Source organism: Polypterus senegalus, chromosome 13 (assembly GCF_016835505.1).
Source record: "Polypterus senegalus isolate Bchr_013 chromosome 13, ASM1683550v1, whole genome shotgun sequence".
Lineage (NCBI taxonomy): Eukaryota > Metazoa > Chordata > Cladistia > Polypteriformes > Polypteridae > Polypterus > Polypterus senegalus.
In genome coordinates this window covers 97,828,851-97,839,613 of record NC_053166.1, presented here as the reverse complement: position 1 = coordinate 97,839,613, position 10,763 = coordinate 97,828,851, and the positions used below count along the sequence as shown (strand labels likewise).

Here is a 10,763-nt window from a genome sequence, read left to right as displayed (position 1 = left end):
CTTTTTATGGAAAAAAATATTCAGCCCTCAAAGAGTTAAGAGGTCTAGTAATGGCAATACCCCACCGCTCCAACAGTTGGCACTGTATAATAATGTGTCTTCTTTTCCTCCCTTTTCAGACCGGAAGATTGACTGTTTTACCACCACTGATGTCACTTCCAATATCAGCCCACATGGACCCATCCTTTGCTGCCAAAACTCCTCAAAGCCAGACGATCTGACATCTTAGTTCAGTGCAGAGGACTCAAGTTTGAAAAGACATCACCACATTTATTGTGTGTTTCTTGCATTTTTTTCCCTTCAGCCATTTATTATTGTTTGTCTGGTATCTTATAGTGTTGTCAGCAGGATTTGTCGCGAAGATGTTGGTGCAACAGGACATTGTGTCCTTCATTCAAGCCATTGCAGTGGAATTCCAAGCAATTGAGATCCAGGTTGGGGAACAATAGACTCATCTTGCCGAGCCAGATGTACATAACCAAATGTGTGTTGCAAATCCAACAGGAATGACTGATGGGACCATCCCAGGTATTGTTACCACTATATTCTGATGACCATATTGAAGCTTATTTTTAGTGTTTAAGAGTACCGTTACACATCATCACTGGGAGTGTATGGAATTGGCATGCATAATGGTGGCATTCTTGACAGGACCGGCTCAATGGGCTTATGACCATGATGAGCCACTTTTATTGGCTAGGAATTAGTGAGGAGGGCCACCCCTTTTGTACTTCCTGTCCGGACTGTCAGTTTCGGCAGATTCCTCTGAAGGACCACGCTCCTCTCATTCTCATGCCACTCATCAATATTTCATTTGAGTGCACAGGGGTAGATATTGTGGGGCTGCATGAACCCTTAGCACAGGGGTCCTCAATCATGGTCCTGGAGGGCCGCAGTGGCTGCCGGTGTTTGCTCCATCCCAATTGCTTAATAAGAAGCTCTTATTGCCCAAGTCACACTTCTGCTTCATTTTAGTTATGTCTTTCGTTAAGATTTTGAACCCTTATTGGTAATTTTAGTCTTAAACAGCAGTATTCTTGGTTTTTAATTGATCCTAATTAGCAATAACATGCAAATGACAAAAGACACCAGCATTTCTCTATTTAGCATGTTACTATGTACACCTCTGTGTATTTATCATGCACTATTGGGTTTAATGAAATACTTAGAAGGAAAGTGAAGAGAAAATAGTTAAGGACTGAGAATGACTCCATCATTTTGGCCGTCAAATCATTTGGATGATATCCTTAGAAAGGGAAAGAAAATCTAGGATATGAGAATGACCTTACATAGCTGAGTTAAAGCATTAACAAGCCATGAAATTAAATTATTGGCAAGAATTGCTTTCTAATTAAGCAACCGGGTTAGAACAAAAACCTGCAGCCACTGCGGCCCTCCAGGACTGGGATTGAGGACCCCTACCTTAGCACATGGTCATAAATATATTTTGGTTATAGTAGACTACACTTCATGATATCCAAATGCTTCCGCTAAGACTAACCAATTGCAAAAATATCACAAGGGAACTGGTAAGGGTCTTTGTGTGTGTCAGCATCCCTATAGAATTCCTAACAGATGAAGAGACACCATTCATCACCAACATTCAGGGTGGCTGCCAAATTACTCAGAATGAAGCACTTAAAAGCATCAATATATTATACTCAAACTGAAAGTTTAGTTGGGTGATTTAGCCAGATGCTAAAACAGATGCTGCACAAGGCGATCAACAAAGATGGAAGGAACTGGGATCAGTTACTCCCTCTCACATTCCACAAACCTCCATGGACTTCTCTCTATTTGTATTGTTGTATGAACGACAACCTCGGGGACTAATGGACATATTAAAAGAAGTTTGGGAAGAAGAGACACTCCCTTCCAGCAATATCCTTGAGTGTATTGCATAGTTATGTGTTAGATTTTCAAACATTCAGTCAGTTCTAAAAGAGAACATGAAGCATGTGCAATCAGCCTAGGCTTGCTATTATTATCAGGGCTCAGCGCTTCATGAGTTCCAGCCTGGAGACCAAATCATGGTTCTAATTCCTACTTCCCACTCCAAATTACTGGTACATTAGCAAGGCCCTTACAAAATTAGGAAGGAGCAGGTTAATTACTTGGTTAAATAGCTGAACCATCGACCAGCAGAATGAGCATGCCATGTTAATTTGGTGAAACCGTGGAAGGGCAGGGAACTCCCCTACTCTGGACAACCTTGTTTACATTTTGCTGTGAAAATGAGCCTTAACTTGGGTACTAATCTCTCGCCCAAACAAGAGCTTGAAGTAGCTATCTTGACCAACCTGGAAGTGGTAAATGAGAGACCCAGAAGAACTTCCATGATTGTGCATGATATCATTTCTGAAACGTGATTATCATCCAAGTATGCCTGCATCGCCACACAGAGGCAAAACTGGGAACTGTGGAAGTAGAACTTGAGATCAGGAAAATGCTAGGTCTTGGCACACTAGAGGAATGTTTTAGTCCCTGATCTAACCTCATTGTCCTGGTCCCAAAGCTGGGCGGAAGTTGACACTTTTGCAATGATTTCCGCCAGCTTAATCAAGATTCCCAATTTGATGATTATGCAATGAACTCCTCAAGTGACTCGGTAAAGCCTAAAATTTGAGCGCTAATGACATAATGAAAGGGTGCTGGTAAATTTTTTTAATAGAGATCATAAAGGAACAGACCACGTTTAGCACCCCTAGCAGCCACTGCAGTAACGTGTTCTCCCATTTGGATTGCACGTGGCTCTGGTGACCTCCCAGCATCTGGTGGATAGACTGCCACATCCCCACAATACCTATAGTGCCATCTATTTAGATGCTGTTGTCATCTATTCTGGCACCTGGAAAGAACATGATCATCAGGTACGTGCTGTGCTCCTGGTATTCAGAGAAGTTGGGCTCCAGATCAACACAGAAAAAGTTACTTTGGATTGACGGAGGCCAAATATTTGAGCTACTTAGTGGGCAGTGGTACAGTGCGCAAAAATTGACACCATCATGAAAAGGCTATCCAAAAACCAATCATTCATAGATTTAGTGGGGTACTACCAGCGGTTTGTCCCTCATTTTGCTCTTGACTAATCTTACAAAGAAATGGACTTCCAACATGGTGGTATGTGATTCTTAAACAGAAGCAGCATTCCATGACTTGAAACAGGGCAGTAAATCAATACCTGTGTTAATAACTCCTGATTTTTTATTGACTTTTATCTTACAGACCGACACTTTGGACACAGGTCTTAGTGTAATACTGAGCCAAAGCATTGATCCCTAGCTCTGAGGCTAGGGATCTGTGCCAGCAATCGAAAGGTTGCCGGTTCGAACCCCGTAAATACCAGAAGTGACTGTACTCTATTGGGCCTTTGAGCAAGGCCGTTAATTTTCAATTGCTTTGTCCTGGGTATGATGTTAACCTTCATCCAAGCCCTGCAAGCAGGTCCTCCAACTTGCAGGAAAACTTGGGGGTTGGTGGCAGGATTGGCACTCCAGCCTCTGTAAAAACTTGACACTGTTGTAGTGTGATGCTGAGGTGTCATCCGTTGCACAGCTGCACTCAGGTCCCAATCCAGATGGTTCGTTGTGTGAAGGGTGCAGCAACATGCTGCAATCAGTGCATGCTCCCAACTTCCTGCTCCTCCATTTGAGGTAATGTTAAAGAAAGACTGGATTCACGCACATTGCTGGTTTTCCTGGAGTTATTGATGTGTCAGACAGCATGTACACAAAGATCATTGAGCCTGCATATGTAATCACAAACAATATCACAATTATCAACACACAAGTGGTCATGGATGCAAACTGTATTGTAGTAACCAGCAAATTACCCTGAAGATAGGTGGAGCTGGATGGGTGATTGACAGCAAAATGTCATATGTCACATGAGTGCTGCATTCCATGAATCACTGGAACATTAGCATTACCCTTTACAAGCTTTACACTTTACAAGTTTCTAGAAGGCAAACAGTGACTCCCTGGGCTTTGGATAATAGAGCCTTACACCAGATACAGGGGGATCATGTAGAGAAGCATGGCACACGAGTCTGGAAGGCAATCAGAAACAATGAAAGAGTGAATGTGACTCTCAGTAACTGTGCCGGTATAGACATGGCTGTTTTTAGTAACTGTTAATTTATGAGGCATTTCCCATTACAATAAAAGTGGGAAGGTGATTCCTTTGAAATTACGGCTATGGATCATTCACTGCTAAACATGCCTGTTATCAAACTTTAGATTCATTCTGTATGTGTGTGTCTTGATCTTTCTATTTCATTGCTTATTACAGTTTAATTTTTGATGTTACAAAATGTTAACAGTCACTTGCAGCTTAGCGCAATACCCTATATTATTAAGTACTCCTCCTTGTTGTTCTTCTTCTTCTTTCCACCTACTACTTAGAATATTATTATTATTATTATTATCTTTACGGTGAAACCATAATAACAGAAAACTACAAAATGTCAGCATGAGTGACATTTTGTGGCATAGGGTGTTTTGTTTAAGCTCCTGTAGTTGTTTTTCCCCGTATGAGCAAATACGACTGTAACATATTGCTTGGTGGAAAATGGATGAGCGCCTTATATGCTGGAGTGGAAGCTATAGCTTCTCAGGTATGTCCATCTGTCTGTTGGTTTGTAAAAAACAGAGGTCACAAGAGTGTTATCTTTCTGATGAACGATGATATCAAGAAAGCTGACTTCTGTTTTTGAGTAATTAAGCTTCAGCTTTATGTTGGGGTGGAAAGAATTATATTTGTTTTGAAAATGGAGGAGGGCTTCTCACTGGCAGTCCAGATTATTAATATGTCATCTATGTAATAGAGATATAACATTGGTTTTAAGACACACATTGACAAAAAATCCTACTCCAATTTTGCCATAAATGGGTTTGCGTAGCGAGGTGCAAATCAAAAGCTCATCGCAATCCCCAATTGTTGCATGTAGAAGTCCTGTCCAAATGAGAATAAATTGTGTGTCAGGGTGAATTTTATCATTTGTATAACTGACTCCATGGGTAAATCATATTGTTTTAAGTACGTTTCACATGCCAATATGCCATGGGGGATGCTTGTGTAAAATGCCTCAACATCCATTGTGGCCAGTAAGGTCCCCTCAAGTAAGAGGCCTATAGCAGGCAGTTTTTTCAGGAAATCAGTGGTGTCTTGGATGTAGTTGGTTATATTTCAGGCGATGGGTTTAAAGATGTACAGTACTACACCTATCCTGAAACATTTTCTGTAAGTGAACCAATGTACTGATAATGTACTGATAATAAACATAACAGGCCTGTTTTGTGTTGACTTTTAGCAACTTTTCTCTCCATTGCTTTGTGAACATATCCACCAGACTCTCTGCATTTTTCCAGTGCTTTATATGAAGCTGTGTTATGCCAAAGTTTCGAAAGGGATATAATAACCAAATCACATTTTGGTTCAGGAGTATAACTGGTGTAAGGACTTGGAACGTGTCCGGGTCTACAGATACTGCAGGTCACACATTCATGATGGTTGTGATATTTTGTGAGTCAGATGATTAGGTTTTGCTTGGAACAACATAGTGTCCAAAATACACCTGGGAACATCTATCAGACTTTCCCATGCACTGTTATGTGATTAAAGCAGAAGATTAAAAATCCATGTGCATCCTTTGTTCTCATGCAATCTTATTTGCACTGTTGTTAAGCTACTTACAGGTACCTGTGTTTGCTCCTCTGTCAGAGCTAGGGAATCCATTCCCGGGAATTCGGGAATCCCACATGTCCTTCCCAGGAATCCCGGGCCCCCAGGGATGACACAGTGCATGGGCATCTCACATGTGACCGGTTTTAGAGCGACCGACACTTATTTTTAATAAAACTACTGCAATATGTTGACACCAATAAAAGACTAACCTTATCTACAAGCAGTTCATGCTGTCATATAAGAACATGTATCTAGTTTAGGGGTGCCCACACTTTTTCGGCTTGCGAGCTACTTTTAAAATGACCAGGTCGAAATGATCTACCTACATTAAAAATGCAATATATATATATATATATATATATATATATATATATATATATATATATATATATATATATTGCATAGTTTTACTGTCAAAGAGTACACGACACGTGTTTCGCCCCTTATGTTGCGCCACGGCGTGTGGTTCGTTTATTTGACAGCATGTAGATCGGGGTAATTACATTCATGGCATTCGTAGTCTGAATCACAATCTGATTATATGTTTGCATGTGGGATGACCAGTGTGTTAGAAGGAAAGAGATCTCAGACTGGCCACCCTGTATGTCAATCAAGTGGCAAATGCCATAGGGAAGATATATGATAGACTAAAGTTTAAAAAAAATTTTTTTTGAATGCACCGTGATCTGCCTGATCAGATACTGATACACTTGTTCTAAACAACGCCCCCACTTGTCGTTGCTCTGAAACACCGCCATTTCAGCTTTTACTGAAGCATCCAGTTTCTTGTCATCATTCTGTGATGGCAAGTTTCTTGGCACAGATAATGCGGATGCAACAGACTAACGCATTGCAATTTCAAGTTGCTGTTCAAAGCTGTTGTCTGACAGACGTCAATGAAGTCTGCCCTGTCCCGGCATTTGTGAACTGCCGAGTGCAGACTCCTCCTAGTCCACTATACTCAGTCTTAGTTGGAACCGGGAGACTGATGACTGCTGCTGGCTGACTGAATTAATCTGCAAAACACTACAACGTTGGCCAAAAAACCATGACACTTAATTATTTTCAACTATAACTTGATCTATTTTTACACTTTTACAAGCTATAAATGCAATTTTGGCCGTTCCCAGTTTCCCGGGAATTACAACATTTTCATTCCTGGGAATGCGGGAATGAAAAATGTCCGGGAATCCCGGTTTCCCGGTAATCGGGTGCCCGGGAATGGATTCCTTAGTCAGAGCAGATTAGCTTTGCCTGGCCATTGAATGAGGGCAATCTGCTTAGAGAATTGACAATACTGGATACAGGCATTGATTCCATATTACAGTAAAGCTCTGGTAGACAAGCACATGATGAGCACTGCCCAGTATTTGCTGTTGGCACTACCTTCTTGTAGGACAGGTCACCACAGTCCATCTAAACTAAAATGGCCTCTTCCAACACCAATGCATGATGTGTCTGGGGTAATCCTGTCTGCTATCTTTTAATTTTCTAGCATTCCTCAAGAGTTACAGTACATGACACACTTGTGTATGACAGCAGAGTCCAGATACTTGCCTCCAATGATTCAAAAGCCCACAGTCCGAAATCACTTCTGTTATATTTGGTGGACTCCTTACTTACTCATGAAAGTATCTGACAAGTAATGTATTGACTATGAGAGATAAAAAAAAACAGGCTGCTTTTCTTGCTCTAGCAATTCTATAGAGGATAAACAACCTGTGACCCAGAGCAATTCATCTTCATTCACTACTGGGTGGAGTACCCTCAGAACGCTTGGCTTTGGAAATGCCTTTTTCAATACATTTGTATTCATCTTTAGAGTTGTTTCTTGCTGCAAAGAGAATTGTCTGCATCTTAACATCAGCATAACCCAAGGACCTGGTCATTGACTTTCACTGCACCAAAGGGCCTCTATCTCCGGTCACTATTCAGGGAGTGGATGTAGAGGTGGTCCACTCCTACAAGTACAGGGGAGTCCACATTAATGACAGGTTTGACTGGTCTCAGAACATAGAGGAACTATATAAGGAAGGGCAGAGCAGGTTCTTTTTCATTGGAAGACTGTGTTCCTTTAATGTGGGAAGTGACATCCTTCACATCTTCTACAATTTTGTGATGGCCAGTGAGATTTTCTATGCTGTGGTGTACTGGGCTGGTAACTTCACTTCAAGAGAGGTCCACCTAATCAACAAGCTAATTAAATGGGCAAGTTCAGTTATAGGACACACTCTGGACCTCCTGGAGGTAGTAGCAAAGGACAGAATTAAAACAAACCTGAGTGGCATTATAAACAATGCTGTGCATCTTCTTTCTGACACACTAACACTGAGTACTTTCAGCCAACGAATTATTCAGCAGAAGTGTGTCAAGAAATGCTACCAGGGCTTCTTCACACCAACAACAGTACAACTTATATGCCTCACTGTGACTATGACTGCCAAGTCAGAAGTTTTCCATCCATCCATCCATTATCCAACCCGCTATTTCCTAACTTACAGGGTCATGGGGGTCTGCTGGAGCCAATCCCTGCAAACACAGGGCGCAAGGCAGGAAACAAATCCCGGGCAAGGCGCCAGCCCACCGCAGAAGTCAGAAGTTTTCTTTCTTTTTAATTCCCTTGCTTTATAGTCATTCTGGTGTGTGTTCAGACCAAAGAGAGTGTGTATATTTATCTATTTATTTATTTAATTACTTCCATATCTACATATTTATGTAGTTAATTTTATTTAAAGAGCTTGTGTAAAAAGCCAGATTTCCCCCTGGAGACAAATACAATTCTGTATATATTATTACAGTCCTGGCTTGTGAAAGCTCAGCTTTGCTTCATAGTTCACTGTTACTTTTCCATACCCTATGTTGAACATTATCTGACCTCTTCTGGAAGGATCTGAGGAAATGCCTCCCAATTTAGTAATTTAAAAGCACTTTCCTCTGTTTTTTTGCATGCGCTGTCCTTATAATAAAAGAAAAAAAAGGGCATTTGTTTACTTACCAGTTTGTTCCTCAGGTGCACACGTGAAGCGACCATGGTTTGTTGGGCTTGGAGTGGATGGGGGGGCACATATTTCCATTCAAAGGTCCCTTCAGTGGGGGCGACCGTGGTGTTTATAAGTTGAGACGGGTGGGGGATGCCGGCCATGGGTGTAAGAGAAGGGTGTGGTGTGGGGTTCTGCGGAGTGGCAGAAATATATGTGAGTGTGGCACAGGTATCGTTTAGGCTGGGTGCATTACTAGGGAGAGCGAGAGGTGTTAGACTGGTTGACCTGGGATAAAAGCCAATCTTTTTGCCAGAAATGGGGAGTTCATTTCAGATCAAAAAAAGGTCAATACAGTACAAGACCTGCAGGCATGGTTGTGTACCGGTAGGGAATAGACTGGTATTCCGCTTTGTCAGAGCAAGTCAGGTTTAACCTATATTTTTGCACAGTGGGAGAAGGCAGGCTAAATATTCTTTTTACTGAATACCTGACTCTGCAGAGTTTATTAAATAAAGGATTGATCCTTTTTTTTTGATTTTGGAAGATTATTTTTTAGATATGTGCCATGTGGTGAACGCAAATTTTTTGGAACATTTTCTTGTTTATCTTTCATCTTAATCCATCATTGCAGTGTTTGTGTGCTTTAAAAATAATTTCTTTATGGATTCTTTTTCTTTCAATAAATACACTCTTTTATTTGTTACATCAGCTGTGTCTGCCTCCCTTATTGTTCCACATACTCTTGGTCCCGATACTTCATGTCCTCAAATGCTTGCTAAAGTTTATGATAGGGACTCTGTGGTATAACAATCTGACAACACAAGTATGTTGAGCTAGTTTGATTGAGTGGCCTAAATTCTGAAACCATTTGAAATGGTGAGTGCCAATATAAGCTTCAGTGACTGTACTGCCAAAGACAATAGTTTCAGGTTGAACTTCTGAGTCTGCTTCAGGTTCCATGAGGGTATTGACATTCATATGCAGCAACTCCACCACTTACTTTCAGGTAGAAAAGATGGGCCCAGAAACCATGTACAATGCTGTAAGTAGGCTGTTTGAATAGCATAATCCAGAGGGATTTGTTCTGTGAGATAACAACAACAACATTTATTTATATAGCACATTTTCATACAAAAAAAAAATGCAGCTCAAAGTGCTTTACAAAATGAAGAATAGAAAAATAGAAGACACAATAAAAAATAAAAATGTCAACATTAATTAACATAGAATAAGTAAGGTCCGATGGCCAGGGTGGACAGAAAAAACAAAAAAAAAAACTCCAGAGGCTGGAGAAAAAAAATAAAATCTGTAGGGATTCCAGACCAAGAGACCACCCAGTCCCCTCTGGGCAATCTACCTAACATAAATCAAATAGTCCTCTTTGTATTTAGGGTTCTCACGGAAGGACTTGATGATGATGGTCACGTAGACTTCTGGCTTTCAGTCCATCAATGTTGAAGCATCATGATGCTTTGAGTAGGTGGTGGTGGCGCAGGCCGCCACCACAAAGAAACCGGAAAAAGAAACAGAAGAGAGAGTTGGGGTCAGTACGGATTTTGGAGCCACTATGAATAGTTATTGTGATGAATTGAACATACAAAGTATCAGTATTAAGTTAAAGTGAAGTTATAGAAAGGCCATGTTAAAGTAATGTGTTTTCAGCAGTATTTTAGTGCTCTACAGTATTTGCCTGGCGAATTCCTATTGGCAGGCTATTCCAGATTTTAGGTGCATAACAGCAGAAGGCCGCCTCACCACTTCTTTTAAGTTTAGCTGTTGGAATTCTAAGCGGACACTCATTTGAGGATCTAAGGTTACGATTTGGAATATAGGGTGTCAGACATTCCGATATATAAGATGGAGCGAGATTATTTAAGGCTTTATAAACCATAAGCAGTATTTTAAAGTCAATCCTGAATGACACAGGCAACCAGTGTAGTGACATCAAAACTGGAGAAATGGCATGTTGATCTTTAGATTTGAGTCATTTGGCTGGAGACATAAAGGAAACACCTTCTAGAGGCGTTGTAAATGTGTCCACAAACTATTTTACTTAATAATGTCTATTTAATCTCTGGTCAACTCACACAGTTGAGC

General features: G+C 40.8%; 1 protein-coding gene across 1 annotated transcript in view; it reads left to right on the top strand.

The window, feature by feature from the left end:
* The first annotated feature begins 362 nt into the window (after window positions 1–362).
* Window positions 363–10,763, top strand: part of LOC120543327 (ATP-binding cassette sub-family G member 4-like) — a 27,765-nt gene continuing 17,364 nt past the window's right edge. Inside the window, exon 1 of the mRNA XM_039776364.1 lies at window positions 363–434. Coding sequence (XP_039632298.1) covers window positions 363–434 — 72 coding nt within the window. The remainder of the gene's footprint in view (window positions 435–10,763) is intronic.